Source organism: Schistocerca americana, chromosome 4, assembly GCF_021461395.2.
Source record: "Schistocerca americana isolate TAMUIC-IGC-003095 chromosome 4, iqSchAmer2.1, whole genome shotgun sequence".
Taxonomy (NCBI): domain Eukaryota; kingdom Metazoa; phylum Arthropoda; class Insecta; order Orthoptera; family Acrididae; genus Schistocerca; species Schistocerca americana.
The window spans coordinates 690,043,109-690,062,339 of NC_060122.1; the positions used below are offsets into that span (position 1 = coordinate 690,043,109).

Consider the following 19,231-nt stretch of genomic DNA (forward strand, 5'->3'; position numbering starts at 1 on the left):
GTCATACTGCCAAGCTGTCTCCTTATTCGTAATGGCTCCGAAAACATCTCCATACTGGTGCAAGGGTTCATTTGTAACCAAGCCATACATTTTATTCTATGCAATTTCTCTAGTCTTTGTATCATTGATTCTACTTTCCACCTTGCTTTGGTTCAAACCAATCAGCATTTGTGGTTTCTTTCTTTTAAAAGATGCCAAAGCAGTATGTCCTGTTGTCATTAATTTGTTCATGATCTGCTTGTTGATATTCACTGTTTGTCAATAAATTTTGTGTTTATTCTGTGTTAACTGCATAGAAGTTGCACCATTCCAGTGTAATTCTTTTTATGTATCCTGTGCAGTGTGAGTTTGATACGTGTTACAGTCAGTACTATTGGAGTTACACATTGGTGTATGTTCCAGGCATTCCTACAAATTGTTAAGATTAAGTCTGACAAATGACAATGGTGTGAACTTACATCTCTCATGAAGAGAGTGTGGATATGCTTTCTCTAGTTTATCATAAGCATTGTAGACATAGCTGTTGAGGTTACTCTATACCAGGGCCTCACAGCAAATGTGCCCAGCAAGCATACGGTGTGCACACTGCACAGATCTGCAAGCATCTTCACAGGTGATAGAGTGTGGAGCCATGTGGGGACTTGTGTAAATGAGGAAACTGATTGTGAAGGAAACACTTGGTGAAATGTAAATTGTCTTTAAATTGCGTGTTGCGTTGCATTACTTCAAACTGCAGATCAGCACAGATTGAGCACTCAGAACTTTTTCACTTTCCTGTTGTACAAATTGGGTACTCAAACCTTCTTCACTTTCTCATTTAGTTGTGCAATGAATCCTGATTTATTTTCCAAAATGGCTGGTGCTCCTTCTGTAGACACACAAATAATAAACCCATGACAAATCTACAATTTCCACTCTTCCTTCAATGCTGCTAAGAATGTCATATACAGCTGTGTGCTTGCAATACCTACATTTTCATAGATCACCAAAGGGTAAACTTACAAAAATTTTGCAGACTGGCTCTGAAACCTGTCTACCATGACCTGTCTTGGACATATGCTTGTCTGCATCCAAATCTATGTGACTACTGTCAAACAATGGAAAATCCAGGATGGAATGTAACAATATTGTGAGAAGGAAAGCTGCTACTCACCATGTAGTTGAGATGCTGAGTTGCGGATAGGCACAACAAAATGACTCTCACAATTAAAGCTTTCTGCCATTAAGGCCTTCGTCAACAACACACACACACAACTGCAGTCTTAGACAACTGAAACGACTGGTTTAAGTTGCCTGAGACTGCAGTTGTGTGTGTGAGTTGCATTTGCGTGAGTGTGTGTGTGTGTGTGTGTGTGTGTGTGTGTGTGTGTGTGTCTGTCTCATTGACGAAGGCCTTAATGGCCAAAAGCTTTAATTGTGAGAGTCTTATCGTTGTACCTATCTGCGACTCAGTATCTCCACTATATGGTGAGTATCAGCTTTCCTTCTCATAACATTGTTACATGACTACTGTGAAATTAACATTTAAGTGGCAGGCAGAGGGTTCAACAAACAACTTTCACTCTATTTCTCTGTCGTTCCACTCTCAAACAGCATGTGGAAGAAATGAACTCTTGTATCTTTCTATGTTAGCTCTGATTTCCCTTATGTTATTACAATGATCATTTTTTCCTATGTAGGTGGATGGCAACGAAATATTTTCGGATCTGGAGGAGAAAGTTGGACATTCAAACTTCTTGAAGATATGCCACTGCAACAAAAGATGTCTTTCTTTTAATTATTGCCACCCCACATTGCGTATCATATCCATGACACCGTCTCCTGTGTTTTCGATAATACAACATGAGCTGCCTTTCAATGTCCTATCTGGTAAGGATTTCATACTACACAGCAGTACTCCAACAGAGGACAGACAAGCGTAGTATAGGCAGTCTCTTTAGTGTTGCATCTTCTAAGTTTTCTACCAATACAACACAGTCTTTGGTTCAGCTTACCCACCACATTATCATTTCAAATTTAAGTTGTTCATAATTGTTATTCCCAGGTGTTTTGGTGAACTGACAGCCTTAAGATTTATGTGATTTATCATGTAACTGAAATTTAACAGATTTCTTTTAGTGCTTATGCGGATGACCTACACTTTTCATTATTTAGGGTGAGTTGCCACTTTTAGCATCTTGTCAAGTTTGATAATGGCACCATGCAAAATTGTTCTGCTTGAAGACAGATAAGTATTCAGCAGGAACTACTAAGTTTTCTTTTATTGAATCACTGTCTGTGAAGGACATTGCTAAAATTATCGCAGTTTTCTAGATCACTTGAAAGGCACCACACTCACTTGATTTTTCTGTCTCTTCCCACACCTCTTCAGAGAGCGTCCTTTTAAGTTTTAAAATTTCTTGTTACATGCTCAAGTCCTTTAAATTTTATGTTTCCATATTATTTGCCATGGTAAGACATTAAGTGCCTTTGCAAATTGAACTTCCTGTAAGTATTCATTGTCTTATGATACCCTAAACATTTTATGAACCCCTCTTTTTGTGTAAAAGGACAAGATTCCTTGCACTGCAGATTGAAATGCAGAAAATTCTCAGGGTTTCACAATGCCGAGTTGCCATTGCTGCTATTAGATGTCAGTGCTTTCATAATTGACAGTCCCCTATTTCGCAGTTGGCACTTGCACAGTATTGTCATGAACATATGATGCACACACATTCCACTCATTCTCCACCACACCACAGTTGCTCTGCTCACACAGAGCAGCCTGAACAGGCACGATTGCTCACACTTAAAATCAGAGTGTTGTTAAATCCTGTCCTATAGCATTCTACATCAGTCAGTCCTGTGATTTTCCATGACAAAATAATTTGTAAAAGTCTTCTCTAATTCAGCCTGTATTAAGGTCTTCATCATAATTTACAGCTTTCAAGTTGTGTGATGTAAGGAAACCCTCTTAGCTTAGAATTCCTTTAAAACACACAAAATATGGCAGGATAGGACTTCACTGGTGGGTGAAATGCTTTCCATGAGGCACAGTGATCACTCCTGCTTTCTGAAAAAACCGGTCATTTGTGTCTCATACCCATCAGAGGGAATTTATATCTAGTGACTGCCATATTTTCATGCTGTCCTGACATCCTTGGAATGATGTTTTGGGGCTGACACTATATTTTTGGCGTGGAATGCATGAATACATTGCGATCCTTGATCATCAGGATTACCAACACTGAATGAGTATAAAGTGGAGGAAACATCGTTACATTTATGACAGGACATTTCTAAGAGGTGGTATCCCTCCACTGTTGTCTTACAGAGCCCATTCTAGGTTATCTGGTAGCATTTACTCCCTTGGTCTTCACTCCTCCTGAAATTACCATAACAAAGTGCAAAGAAGATACAGACAATATTCATAACAAAGCACTATTGATACAAACCTGCTTGTACAATTTTAATTATGCCCATAATATTTCCATTATCTACCACTTTCAATGTATAAATGCTCACCTTTTCTATCGGAGATGCTCTGAAAGCTTTATGTGCAACGCAAAACTAGAATCCTGCAGGTTGGGTCATTGTGCTCTGTGACTCACATTGGCAGACTCCCAGCTTCCTGAAAATACACAACAAAATACGTTTGTTCCATTTTCAATGCATTCAAAAACGTTTTGCAATGACAACTTCTGGTGAATGAAAGTATTAAGCTAAAAGGTGTTTTGACTTGTAGTTCTGTTGACTGAAAATAAGAACAGTGCAGCAAATAAAATACCTGTTCTCTGAAGTTTAAAACATGTACACATTTAGACAAATTCTGAACAATAACTCTACTCCATTCTGACCACTCTGTGCCTACTTTGGCGAAGAATGAATTTACTCTGAATGCTGTATTTCAGCAGCAGGCACACTATTCTACACTATAATCTTCAGGGGAGTGTGTAGAGAGAATAAAAAGAAAGAAATAAACACTAGTTAATTGAAACTTTAAGCATGTTCAACTATTTAAGTTGAACTTTGCTAGGAAATGGCAGTGACATGGGTCTTCAGAACTTAGTTTTAATTTGCAAGAAATGTCATAGGATGACCTGCTAGTACAGGCTCTTCAGAGACTGTTGTTAGCAACTGTATAGGGGATGGATGTTGAGTGAAAATTTGCATTGAGGCATTAGCAATATGGGCATGATGTGTGATTTGAAGTCTCTGGGCACCCATTGCTTTTTCTTCCACAGATGATAGTCATGAAACTAATGACATGTATAATATCCTTTCGCCATTACTACTAAATTCGTCACCACAAACATACTGAGAAATACAATTTGCCAGACCTCTTGTCAGGTTCACACGTGTGCAATCCAATGCCATATCATGTAACTAACACTTTACTCCACACACCATTTTAATAATGGTATGCCATTATTATTGTGATCAGTAAATTTGGCTATCACATGAACTCGAAAACTTTAGCCTCATTCTCTCTCGGCATCTTCTTTTTAACTCAACTCTGTATCTAAGCTGCAGTGGAAGTCCTGTGTAATAGGTGACGAGGATGTGTGACAATTGCAATGAACACTGCGCATTAAGACTCAGCAGTCACTGTCAAATAATTTCTTAGTGATATCGGATCAATTATTGCTGATGTTTTAATTTCACAGTAACATCGCTGGCAGTGGATGTAGAGGCTTCAACTAATGAAATTTATCCCACAAAATTCACAAATTTATGGACCCCTACAACTGCACACAATTTGAACTCATCAGTTCACTCTGGCACCTTCACTTGCATACCTTCAGAAGCATCACCTGCATCACACAGAGTTTTTTCCAAGGGATGCCAGTATACTCTTGGCCCCTCAGTTTATGTCAATGCAGATTAAAGTTCACGCTCTGACTGTGTTTACTGCAGGCATTTGAGGAATACATACCATATCTTTTGCACACCTGTCATCGAGCTCCCCTACTCCTCCCTCATACTCCTCTTTTACAAGTTTCCATGCACAGTCAACAAATGAATGTTTCATTAAAAGAAAAGTAAAGCACAGAACAGGCACCAGAACTATTTTAGTTTTTCTGTGGTAATGGATCTTTGCTTTTGTTTTATTTGTGTATGTTTGTTTTATGTCAGTATATGTATGGTTACTGACAATGTAATTTTCTCACACAACTGTTCCAGATGTTTAAGCTCTTGCATAATAAAACAAAAAATAACTTTATCTTTAATTCTTTATAAAATTACAGTAATTTTTCAAAATCCCTGTGCACTTCTCTCACACAATTATTATTTACATTAAATGTCAAAAAGGCAGTGAATGGGAGTGTGAGGTCTCCATTTGATGCACAAGAACTGCTACAAATAGTGTTTTCTTATACAGCAGTGGAGCACTCTCATTTGTTGTAAAGTTGTAAACTTTTCTTCAGTTCAGATGTCCAGTATTTATGACTTGTGTTCTTAATGTTTTGCATGTGCTTTTTTTTTTTTTTGTTTTTGCTTTGGTAATAACTAGCCAGTTTTGTTTCGTTGATTTTCATTTTTATTTTTATCGGTTTCAGGAGGAGAAGACAATGGTGTCTGGACATTAGGCTTACATTTGCTTCCCACTAACTTCCCTGTAGGTCTGTGCTCTGTTTCAGTCCTACCAGGATGCCAGTCCCCAAAGTCCCCTCGCTGTGCCTCTAAACCCAAAACTAAAAAGATTATGTATGACACAGCAGAGAATGATGACTTTGACCGCGAGGAGATAGCAACCTACGAGGAAGTGGCCAAACTGTACCCACGTCCAGGACTGCAGAGGCCTCTGGTCTTGATTGGACCTCCAGGTGTTGGGCGCAATGAGCTCAAACGCCGGCTCATAGCAACTGATCCTGATAAATACAAGACGCCCATTCCTTGTAAGTATAATGAATTTCTCTTTGGACTCATCCATGCCAGATAGTGGGTATTAGTTTGTCTTGCTGTTTTGCACAAGTATGACATTTTAGAAAATGAAACTGAAATACATGACATTGTCTGTTAAAAAACAGATGTAGATTTCACACAAAAATAGTTTACCTGCTCATAATTTGGTATATCATGATGAACAAGATTTCAGATTGACCTAAAGATTAGCTGTAAATGTTCAGAAATGTAAAATTTTGTACTTCACAAAATGCAGAAAAGTAGTATCTTGTGATTATGAAGGGTAGTCATGAAGTTTTAACTACATCCTTAAAAAAATAAATTTTCACGATCAGTTGCTTGTTTGTTTACAGGTACATGTCTACAGTCCTGATGCATATTGAATTCCCCATGCCACAGTCCAAATTTTCTATCATTCATAAGATTACAGTGGTACCTCGTAAATGACAAAATCCAAAAGATTGAAAAACTGAACAAAATCAAAACTTTATGACTACCTCTCATACAGTATCAATGGGTCACAGTTGGAATCAGCCAGTTCATACAAACACTGTGGTGTAAGCATTTGTGAGGATATGAAACAGTGTGATCACATTGGTTCATCGGTAGGATACTGGGAAAATGCAGTAATTCTACAAATAAGTGTGATTACAAAACACTTGTATGTCTCATCTTAGAATATTACTCTAGTGCGTGGGACCCATGTGAAATTCGCTACCAGAGGAATTTGATTTTATACAAAGAAGGGCAGCTCAAGTAGTCCCTGGGAGAGTTGGACAAAATTTATTCAAATGAAACACAACACATACACATTAAAATTATTATTTGTTATTCATGAATGATGAGTAAAGTTGATTTTTATGAATAAAAATGTTTATTTGTCATGTGTGAGTAATAAAGGGCTATGAATAATAAATTTGAAATCTAAATGCATTGATTGCTCCAGTTCTTTGTCATTTATACAGAAAATGTAATTTTTAATGTTTTGTTTTCAAAACTTTTTTTCCTAACATCTCATTAGAACATTAATTTGATTTTGGAAGATTTTCCATTGGGATTGATTAAAATGAAATATGTTCTACACATGTGAAAGAGGGTAAGGTGTGTTATATCTCCTGAAAATTGCCTTTATTTAAGATCATGATCTTCAGCAAAAAATTGAAAAAATTGTCAATTCCACTCCAGTTTTTGATGATGAATAACTTTGATGTTGTGATACCATGTCAGTCTCACCTCCAGAATCTAAGTCAGAACCGAAATATAAATTTTCCTGTTCTGTCATACAGTCATTTGAAACTCATCAACCAGTTTCTTCACCTTTTTTGGGCTCTTTTTGTATATTCAACCTCAGTGTCTCTTCTGAAATTTTCAAACCCCAAAGCTCTATGTCACAGCATATGCATATACCAGATCCGGTAATGAAATTTTACTCAGAGGTGGCCTTAAAACACTTGCAGCAATCTGCAAAACATAACACTTTTGTTTAATTTCGTGATGTACTTCGGCTAATGCCATTTTAGGACACTTTATATTTAAAGTCTGTTGATGTTAGTCATTGCCATTGACAGAACCCTTACTTTCTTCACTAATTTTCTGACAGTAGAAACACAAGAGAATTGCATGATTATATCTGCAAGACACCCATATCAGTCTTGGTACAGTTGAGGAACGTATTGGAGATTTAAGACTTAAGGCTGCTGTCTCATCATTGACCTAATTATACAGAGTGCTTCCACACTCTGCGTTGCTGGGGGGATGAAGAGGAGGAATTACTGGCATATGTAGAATCACTTGAATTGGGCCATGTCGGTGGTGTAAGTGCAGAGGTTATTTGCTCATGAAGTACTTTTATGTTACATTTGTTATGCTGTAAAGCTTTGCTCAACTTGAAGATTGGTTTGAACATTGCAGTGCATTGGTTTATTGAAGGTGACATGCCCTAGCCTTCCTCTGACCTATGAACCAATATATGAGTCTGTTTTAGGGGTAGATGTAGTTTAATATGTTTACTGAAGTGTGCTGTAGCTTCAGTTGGTTTTTTTTTTTCTTATTTTCCCCATTGTTAAAGGTGAAAGAAGTGATAAGCGATAGAAAAAATCATAGCACTAACAGGAAATCAAATCCTTGATCCTTGGTTTTGTATTCTAGAAATTACCAACTGTGTCACCAAGGCACATTACTTTACAAGACTTTAATAAATGATTCATTAAACTAAACCTGTACTGAGCTACAGGAAGAAACACTGATTATGTATGACACAGTTCTGTTCGAGGAACAAACAAAGAAAATGCAATGGTATATGGTGTTATTTGTTATCGGTATGCAGGCTATCTCGTGCATACCTAACATACGAGGTGCGGCTAAAAAAAAACCGGACTGATGCTGGAAAAAACATTTATTTACAATTATTTACAATTTCATGTTATCTCCTTCAATGTACTCTCCTCCTCGGTCTCTACACCGCTCCATACGAATTTTCCACTGTTCATAGCAATGCTGCAGATCATTTTCGGTAAGTCCATACATTACTTCCGTCGCTTTTTCTTTTACTGCTTCAACAGTCTCAAATCTAGTTCCTTTCAAAGCTGACTTGACTTTAGGGAAAAGAAAAAAGTCACAGGGGGCCAAATCAGGTGAGTAGGGTGGATGATCTAAGATGGGAATGTTGTGTTTTGCCAAAAACGTCTTCACTGACAACGCACTGTGAGATGGGGCATTGTCTTGGTGAAGGATCCATGACTTTTTTCTCCACAAATCGTTCCGTTTTCTCCGTACTCGCTCACGTAGGGTAGCCAGGACGCTAATGTAGTAATGCTGATTCACTGTTTGTCCCTCTGGTACCCAATCAATGTGCACAATCCCTTTGATGTCAAAAAAAAAAACAATCATCATTGCCTTGAATTTCGATTTTGACATCCGTGCTTTTTTTTGTCGTGGAGAACCAGGAGTTTTCCAATGCATCGATTGGCGTTTAGTTTCGGGATCGTAAGTAAAAAACCACGATTCATCGCAAGTAATAACATTTTGTAAGAAGGTGGGATCACTTTCAATGTTTTCCAGGATGTCAGAACAAATCATTCTTCGGCGTTCCTTCTGTTCAATTGTGAGACACTTTGGAACCATTTTTGAACACACTTTGTTCATGTTGAAACTTTCATGAAGAATCTGCCTAACACTTTCCTTGTCAACTCCTGTTAACTCAGACACTGCTCTGATTGTTAAATGGCGATCTTGTCGAACAAGTTTACCGATTTTTTCAATGTTTGCATCAGTTTTTGCTGACAATGGTCTGCCAGTGCGAGTGTCATCACTGGTGTCTTCGCGGCCATCTTTAAATTGTTTAAACCACTCAAACACTTGTGTTCGTGATAAACAATCATCGCCGTACACTTGTTGTAACATTACAAACGTTTCACTTGCAGATTTTCCTAGTTTGAAACAAAATTTGATGTTAACACGCTGTTCTTTCTGTACACTCAACATTTTCCGACGCACAGACAAAACGTCAACTACTTAAAACAGACGCCACGGGCAGACTGAGTGCAGGAGGCAGATGAAACTCGAGCAGTAGGCGGAGCGAGAGTCACGTGACAGGCCACGCGACTTTCAGCCTTATTGCATTCGTTTTATTGTTTCACCAGTACTAGTCCGGTTTTTTTCTAGCCACACCTCGTATTCCAAAATTTTGCACATAAAAAGGGGATTTTCTAGTGCTCATACCTTGGGTTCTGTTGGTGATGATAAGGCAGGGTCAGGTGTTTTGGATAGCCCTTGGGCTAGGGTCCTTTTGTATATGCAAGAGAAGGATTGTCATAAGTGTCACTGCCCTACAGGAGAGGGCCAAAGTATGAAAATTACACACTTCCTCCTGCTCAGACAAATCAAGCAAATCATTTGCTTCTTTTTGTCTTTGATGTGCTCTACTGTGGGCTTGGTGAGACTTATAGAGGCACCATTAGTTCATCAGCAGTTCCTCAGAAGACCCACAATTCCACCGGTGGACCAAAACCAGCCAAGGATTCCAAGATGGCTATGCACAGCAAATTGCTGAAATTTTTATGATATATTCCTACGATCCCAGTCTCGAGCAGCCATGAACATTTTTGTAATATCTTTATCTGCTTCCAAGATATATGGGTTCAGTGTTACCATATTTCTGCACCTAAAATCTGTTATGAGGCGATATATAAATTGCTTTGCATGTAAAATCGGTTTTGAGATGTAAAGTTAGTTTTGCATTATTTCAGTAAGAATAAAGAGAAGGAGAAAGTGAAAGTGCCTGAGAGCCAGTGAAATTGAAAGACTGACAGTGACAACAAGGAAGAGAGAGATAGTGATGGTGAGAAGAGACAGCATCAGCAAGAAGGAAGGAATGAGGTATTAACAGTAAGAGAGAGCAAGACAGACAGTGACAGTGAGATGAGACTGTAGTCATGGGACAGAACAAAGGGAACCACAGATAACAATGGCAGAAAGACCCAAATACGATGTGCATTCAAGTTCTAAGGCCTCCAATTTTTTTTCTCCGGACTGGAAAGAGATAGAAACATGTGCATTGTTTTAAAATGAGGCCGCGTTCATTGTCAATACGTCCCAAAGATGGCAGCACCGTATGGCAGATGGAATTTTACCACCAGCGGCGAGAATGAGAACTGTTTTATATACTTAAAATGGCGACATTTTCCTTACTTGAACAGCGTACAATCATTCGTTTTCTGAATTTGCGTGGTGTGAAACCAATTGAAATTCATCGACAGTTGAAGGAGCCATGTGGTGATGGGGTTATGGATGTGTTGAAAGTGCATTCGTGGGTGCGACAGTTTAATGAAGGCAGAACATCGTGTGACAACAAACCGAAACAACCTCGCGCTCGCACAAGCCGGTCTGACGACATGATCGAGAAAGTGGAGAGAATTGTTTTGGGGGATCGCTGAATGACTGTTGAACAGATCGCCCCCAGAGTTGGCACTTCTGTGGGTTCTGTGCACACAATCCTGCATTACGACTTGAAAATGCGAAAAGTGTCATCCAGGTGGGTGCCACAATGCTGACGGACGACCACATGGCTGCCCGTGTGGCATGTTGCCAAGCAATGTTGACGCGCAACGACAGCATGAATGGGACTTTCTTTTCGTCGGTTGTGACAATGGATGAGACGTGGATGCCATTTTTCAATCCAGAAACAAAGCGTCAGTCAGCTCAATGGAAGCACACAGATTCACCGCCACCAAAAAAATTTCAGGTAACCGCCAGTGCTGAAAAAATGAGGGTGTCCATGTTCTGGGGCAGCGAGGGCGTAATCCTTACCCATTGCATTCCAAAGGGCACTACGGTAACAGGTGCATCCTACGAAAATGTTTTGAAGAACAAATTCCTTCCTGCACTGCAACAAAAACGTCCGGGAAGGGCTGCGCGTTTGCTGTTTCACCAAGACAACGCACCCGCACATCGAGCTAACGTTACAGAACAGTTTCTTCGTGATAACAACTTTTAAGTGATTCCTCATGTTCCCTACTCACCTGACCTGGCTCCTAGTGACTTTTGGCTTTTTCCAACAATGAAAGACACTCTCCATGGCCGCACATTCACCAGCCGTGCTGCTATTGCCTCAGCGATTTTCCAGTGGTCAAAACAGACTCCTAAAGAAGCCTTCGCTGCTGTCAAGGAATCATGGCGTCAGCATTGTGAAAAATGTGTACGTCTGCAGGGCGATTACGTCGAGAAGTAATGCCAGTTTCATCGATTTCGGGTGAGTAGTTAATTAGAAAAAAAATCAGAGGCCTTAGAACTTGAATGTACCTCGTACATAATGAAACTGAGTTGGGATGAATGAGTGAGTGGGAAAGGGCAACTGGAAGTTGGTCGGCATGAGCAGTTTACAGTGATGTACAAGAGAGTGTGACTGACTTACAGTTTGGGGAGCTTGTGGGAGTTTGAGACGAGTTGCATGTTAAAAAAAAGTGTGACTTTGCGTGCCAAAATTTTTAGGAAATTTTTCAAAGGTGCTAAGGAAAGTAGAATCAGTAACAGATACCCCACTTTTCAGTCGGAGCCTTTTAAATACAGAAACATATTCACATTTTTTGTGCTCTAAAAAGAGCATTTTTCTGCTGGTTTAAGTTATGAACAATAGATGACAAATAATTATAATGAAAGAATTAGTAGTGTAAGTTACGTCATTGGGATGCAGGAATGTAAGGAATAGAGCTAAAAGACTCATATGCAAGTCAATGTTAGATAATATGGTCTTGTATGGGAACAGAGATCTGGACAACTAATCAGAGACATATATACAAGATGAAGATGATAGAGAGATGGATTTCTGAAGAAGACGAGCAAGAATTTCCAGGAAAGACCATGTAAAGTAAATTGATGTGATAAAGGAAGTGGAAGAAAGAATATGTTTTGTGATGGATCATGGAAATTTACAGTGGTACAGACTTATAAGAGGAATGGAGGAAACAGGAATACCAAAACTGATAGGGGAGTGGGAAATTAAAGGAAGAAGAAGGAGAGGAAGAGGATACCGAAGGATACCTGGCTTCAAAATGTACCAGTGGCCATGAAAAGATTTGGTGAAGAAGAAAATGATACACAAGACTGAAATATCTGGATGAACATCTTGAAGAGATAGTGTCTGAATACTTGTAGAATACTCATTGTAGTAAGTTATGAGTGTATGTTTGACAAGAAAACATTGTCCATTGCAGGCTATAAAATTTTTACGTTTATGTACTGTTGACTTATTCCAACTAAATAGTCGTTATGACTTATATTATGACTGTAGTATAATGACTATACAGTCAAAATGGGCCAATAGCAAATAAACAGTTTTAAGAAATTTCTCTCCACTATAACAATACTCTCAGATAGTCATGTTTGTACATGGGTCCTTAGCCTTGGTATCTTTTTCAAAAGAAAACATTAAAACATTGTCCATTATAGGCTGTAAAATCTTTCCATTGGAAAAATTTTAGAACCTGTAATGGACAGTGGTTTTTACATCGAAGCCGGGGACCTCCATGCAAATAGGATCATCTGAATGCATTACTATGTTGGAGAGAAACCTCTTTCTTGAGAAAAGTCTCAATAAATAATAATAATAAAATTTTGAAATGATCTATTTATTTGAATAATTACAGAGATAGACATTTATTTGAATAATGTCCATCTCAGGTCACAACTTTGTTTTGCATCATGGAAAACCTGAACTGGCAGACACTTGAAGATAGGCAACAGCTACCCCAAAAGACTCTTTAGGGACACAGAGTACTTATTTTGAGAAAATTAGCACTATTTCTTTCATGCACTATTTCTTTTGTACATGTTTTAGAGATTTGTACTTTATCACAGTTAATGCAGAATACTTCCAAACAATTTGCAAGTATTTTGAACATCTTAGGATGTATTGATCTTAAGAAAAAAATTAAAAAGTTACACTTAAGATTTTCTAACTCGTTGCTTCAAATTCAGGTACCATTTAATCCAATAATACACAGGTGAAGGAGACAAAGTTATTACCAAATGTATATGACGAGTTGGCTGAGTTGTTAGACCTGTTATATCGGCACATTAACTGTATTAACCACAAAAAAAAAAAAAAAAAATACATCTTCATATACTTTAATTTTTAGAATATTTTTACTAATTAGAAATTTTATTTCTGTATAATTAAGTCAAATCTGCAATAAAGTTTAGGTTTAGTAGATAGATACAGAAAACTGCAAGGTACAGAAAAACCTTAGTGCAATGCTTTGTAAACTTAAGGAGATATTTGTACCAAAAGTCTGAAAAGACAAATTGGGAAATTGCAAATTAAGATTTGAGTCATATTAAAATGTGCTTCAGGACATTACTGATGCATAGTCTTCATCCTGATCCATTTCTTCATCTTCATCCTTTCTCTTGGCATTATTAATAATATGTTTATGGCAGCCAAATAGCTGTAAACATTCAAAGTACAATTATAATAATACATGAAATTAGAAATTTTACAGATTGTAGTTTTCATAGTCACTTATTGACCATGTCCTTTTGGCACAGAGTTCAGTATAGTAATGTTTGCGTATTCAGTGACATGGTTTACACTCACACGTTGCGTTTAACTCATGATTTGATCTGTTCTTGCAAATAAGGTGGTGGAAACTGTGGAGTGCCATTCTGGTGAACATGTCATTGTCTACATTCAGTCAGACATGATGCCTCTGCTTTAAAATTCTGGAGCTATGTCTTCCCTTTTTTCCTTCATTGCATTTAGTAGACTTTTCAAAGCTCTGGCATTAGGTAGCATCAGGTGTGTCCTAGGTCTTCAGTGAGGAAGGAGGATTCCCTCACCAGCAGGTATAGGGGTCTGGATTGTGTTGTCTTGGGGCCTCCGATCACTTTCTTCATATAAATCAACATTCTAGGTCATTAGATTTTTCACTGTGAGATTTGGTCTGATGATTTCTGTGCCTTACATCAGTAGTGGTGAGATTTTGGCTCTGAATAGTACCACTGCTGTCTCTAGGCAGAGGGTTCTAATGCATTCTATTTCGTGGATAGTCATTGTTGCTTACATTGCTTTCTCTGTTACATATTTTGTGGAACATTTTGCAGTTGTTTGTATCGTGACCCCTAGGTACTTGAAGTCTGATATGAAGATCACACCTCCATTTCTGAACACCGTCATTTGTATTTTTGCCACATTTATTTCAAAGACATGTTTGACACACCAATCTTTCATATTGTTTATTGTTTTTTGTAGCTTTGCAATGTCCTATGAGCCTATTACAATATAGAATAATTGGTGGTGTTCACCCAAGGATGTCATGTAGACACCTATCCAAGGAGTTAGGTATTTTAACTGCACCATCAAAGTACATATATTTGCTAATGAAATTCGTTATAAATAATCCATCTCAGTTTGCGAAGAACAGTGATGTTCATATCTACATCACTAGAGGGAAAAATTACCTTTACCATCCTTTATTGAAGCTGTCAGTTGCTCAAAAAGGAGTACATTATTCAGCAACAAAAATCTTTGATCATTTGCCCAGCAACATAAAGTGTCTGGCAGGTAGTAGATCAAGTTTTAGATCTAGCTTAAAATCATTTCTTTTGGACAACTCTTTCTATTTCATGGGCGAGTTTCTGTTTCAAACATGGTAAAAAAAAAAAAAAAAAAAAAAAAAAAAAAAAAAAAAAAAAAATTGTGCCTCTAAATTTAGTTACATGTGTGTTTGATTGGAGTTTCGGCTCTGGTAGGAAGAGGTTGTATGAGATCCTTATTTCATTCCATCACAACACTGCATAATATTAATAATCTGCTCTTTGTCAAAGTTGCTTGTCTCAATGGATTTCCCCATTTGCAGCGCATAGCATGGAGAGCTGCATCAAACCAGTCTCAGGACTGAAGACCACAACAACAACAACATCTTCACTAGGATGACCCCCATCCATGTCTGCTCTGCGTACATACATTTGTTGCCATGCCACATGCCCCAAAGTGACCAGGCAGCAGCCAGCGTCACAGTGGACAGGGGTAATAATGTTTTGGCTTGTCAGTGTATGTATATATTACTTTGGAAACAGTTTAATGTGTCATCTAATGCAGGCTTTCACAGCCAGTGTTTGTGTCCTGTGTGACTCATCTGAAGATGAAGCCATGAGAAGGCTTGAAAACTAGCTTATAGAAGTAAAAAGGAAATCGTAACTGACTGGTCACAGTTATCTGCATTTATATTTATGTTCAAAGAGATATGATAGTTGATTATGTCTGTCAGTGTCAAACCCAGACATCTGAAAGCAGCAGTATTGAAAGTTAAATACATCCAGGAAGATGTAGCAGCTCTAATTCAAGAAGAGATTCATTGATTATTGGCACCAATCTCTACAGCCCAGGTCAACACTGAGGAACAGATTCAGAAATTCTGCACTTATGACAGAATTATCATACGACATCTAAGGTTCTTGATGACATATATTGACCAGCTTCTTCCTCAATGTGACTGCTACTCAGAAAATCAAACATTTGGAGGGTGGGGGACAACAGGTCAGTGTGTTTCCACTGCGACTTCCCTTCACATGTCGTTGTATGGTAAATAAAGAAGAAGGCTGTTTGAGAACTATTACGATGCAAGGTGTCAAACAACAGGGCAGTTTTATGCTCTCCATGTAATTGCAGATGATTACAATCAGCCTGCAGGATGAAACCCATTGCCTTATCCTGGTCAGTGTCTCTCACCAATGCATTGCAGTAGTTCCTTGTCACCAAGCAGAATCTGAGCTATTCATTAAGCTTCTGAAATCAGGAAAACTAAACAAAATTATCATCTATGGAAGTGAGAAGAGTACAGATGAAAATCCTCCACAAATGACATTTGCCAAGGTTTCAGGTAATCATGTTGTCACCATCATCATCTATCAACCTGTTAGGTACTAGTCAGTTCTGGAATTCATTTTCTGAGATTTCAGATGCTTATTGTAACTGGCTTAAGAATACTATGTTCTGAGATTCAAGGATCATTGTGCTGAAGATTACAAAAGGAAAATATATCATTCTGACAGGGACCTGCATCGTCCGAATAACTGCCAGTGCGACACACAGAACTTTAAATTTATCATTTTACCAGAATGCACCTCTTATTTACCGTTGGATGGAACCACTGGCAGGCATCACCAGTAACCCTAGACTTGGGAGATTGAGCTCCTGATTAATGATGAAGCCACTCAAGCAAATTCATGCAACAACACTACCCATTGAGGACAAACTTATCCCTTCCGTCATCAATGAGAGGAGTTATAGTCAGCAATCTCGATACTCTGTTAAACTGTGAAGTGTTAATTAAGTGCAAAAGTCTAACCATCACAAGTGGATGAGAAGATATGTGAGTCACCGACTACTGTGCACAGCAGCCACATCTCATCTCTAAGGAACCAGTCCAAGAAGGCCGTTGAATGCCATCAGTGGAAAAGTGTTTTATACTACCATTACTGACCATCCAATGGAGGAATCCAGTTGCAAATAGGTTCCTGTTTGGTGGATGATGGAAGAAAAGCATCGCGAGTGTTGGCCTCTCTTTGTCAGTTTTCAGGTGCTTTATGATTAGATTAGATTTACTTTCATCCAATTGATCTCTAGTGAGGAGGTCTTCCAGAATGTAGAACAAAGAAGCTAATGTACCTTCCACAGATCCCAAGTGGAATGTGTGGCTTTTTTTGTGAAAGGATCATGTTACAACACTCATTTACTAAGATCGCATTAATGCACTGAATTTAAAATTTAAAAAAAGTGTTTTTTTATTTATAAGGTGATAAACGTATAATACAACTAATACAATACTTATTTACGATGAACACTTTACTGCACTGAAATGGTGAAATGGTGCAGAAGTTAGATTGTACTTTATGCACACACACACACACACACACACACACACACACACACATACACAAAATCAGTTGGTTCTGCTGAGAAATTCATCCATGGAGTAGAAGGAGTTGGCCACCAATAAATCCTTTAGGCTTCTCTTAAACTGAATTTCATTGGTTGTTAAGCTTTTTGTGGCTGCTGGCAAGTTATTGAAAATGTGTGTTCCTGAATAATGCACAGCTTTTTGTACAAGAGTAAGTGACTTTAAATCCTTGTGAAGATTATTTTTATCTCTAGTATTGATTCCATGAACTGAGCTGTTGGTTTGAAAAAGTGATATATTTTTTGACAGATTTCATTGAGGAATAAATATATTGGGAAGCAGTAGTTAGTATCCTTAGTTCCCTAAACAGGCCTCTGCAGGATGTTCTTGAGTTCACACCACATATAACTCTTATTGTATGTTTTTGTGCCCATAAAACTTTAGCTTGGCTTGATGAATTACACCAAAAAATAATCCCATATGACATTATGGAGTGAAAGTAAGCGTAGTATGCCAGCTTTTTCATTTTTATATCCCCTACGTCTGACAGAATTCGCATTGCAAATAGAGATTTGTTTAGACGATTCAATAGTTCTGTGGTGTGCTCCTCCCAGTTGAATTTATTGTAAAGCTGTAATCCCAAGAATTTAACACTGTCCACTTCTTCTATCTGCTTGTTGTCATATCATAGGCATATACTCGTGGGACATCCCTTACAAGTCGTGAACTGCATGTAATGTGTTTTTTTCAAAGTTTAGTGACAAATAATTGGCTAGGAACCAGTGATTAATGTCCACAAATATTTTATTAGTCGATCTTTCTAAGACTACACTTGATTTGCTACTTACTGCAATGTTTATATCATCAGCAAACAAAACAAACTTGGCATCTGGTAATATTACTGATGAACGGTTATTGGTATACCCAAGAAAAAAGTAAGGGCCCTAAGATGGAACCTTGTGGGACCCCACATGTAATTAGTTCCCAGTTGGATGATGCCTGATGCTTAATACATGTCTCTTTCCTAATAGCATCCTTTGTTTCCTGCCAGAGATATAATATTTGAAACATTTTGCAGCATTTCCTGTTATTCTAATTTACTTAAAAGGATATTATGATTTACACGTTCAAATGTGTTTGACAGATCAAAAAATATACCAGTTGCCTGCAATTTTTTGTCTAATGAATGAAGTACATTTTCACTGTAAGTGTAGATAGCCTTCTCTATATCAGAACCCTTTAGAAATCCGAACTGTGAATTTGACAGTATGTTATTTGTGATAAGATGGTTATAAAGCCAATTGTACATTACCTTTTCTAAATTTTTTGAGAATTCTGGCAAAAGTGAAATTGGATGGAAATTTGATGCTATTTCATTTATGTGTGGAGTGAAGGCAAGGCCGACCAGAGGCCCCAATGTGAAACATCATATCAGTATGGGGATCATCCCCTATCAGTCAGTGAATGCATAGGGTTGCTCCAGATATACTGTGTATAATTCAGATGAAGGGTGGAGAAGATGCTTCGAGAGAGTGTAGGAATGTTTCCCTACCTAACTTAATAAAATAATTTCTGAATTGCAGGATAGCGCATGTTGGGTCCTGCACAATAATTAATGTCCACGCATGGTTAGGGAAACAACATGTTTATTCATACAACTAAAGTAGTACAGAAGAAACATGGAATGACCTCAATTATCAGAGAAAGTCACTTGCTTTATTTTACTTTACATGTCTAGTTTTGTAGGACCAAATGGAGGAGTGAATCCTAAAAGATGTCAGGCTATAAGATTATGTAAACAGAATCAACAATATAACACAGAATCAGCTTCAATTTCTTCAAGGAACTCTTCGACAAAATAGAAAGAGTGACCCAAGAGGAAACTCTTCAGTTTGGATTTGAAAGCATGTGGATTACTGGTAAGATTTTTGAATTCTTGTGTTAGCTTA

General features: G+C 38.0%; 1 protein-coding gene across 10 annotated transcripts in view; it reads left to right on the forward strand.

Moving 5' to 3' along the window:
• LOC124612900 (MAGUK p55 subfamily member 7) overlaps positions 1 to 19,231 on the forward strand; it is a 269,487-nt gene that overhangs the window by 162,006 nt on the left and 88,250 nt on the right. For 4 of the 10 annotated variants that reach the window (XM_047141364.1, XM_047141366.1, XM_047141367.1 and 1 more), the window contains one exon: positions 5,541 to 5,879. In XM_047141364.1, coding sequence (XP_046997320.1) covers positions 5,541 to 5,879 — 339 coding nt within the window. The remainder of the gene's footprint in view (positions 1 to 5,540; positions 5,880 to 19,231) is intronic. The other 6 variants (XM_047141372.1, XM_047141373.1, XM_047141374.1 and 3 more) reach the window with 3 other exon arrangements.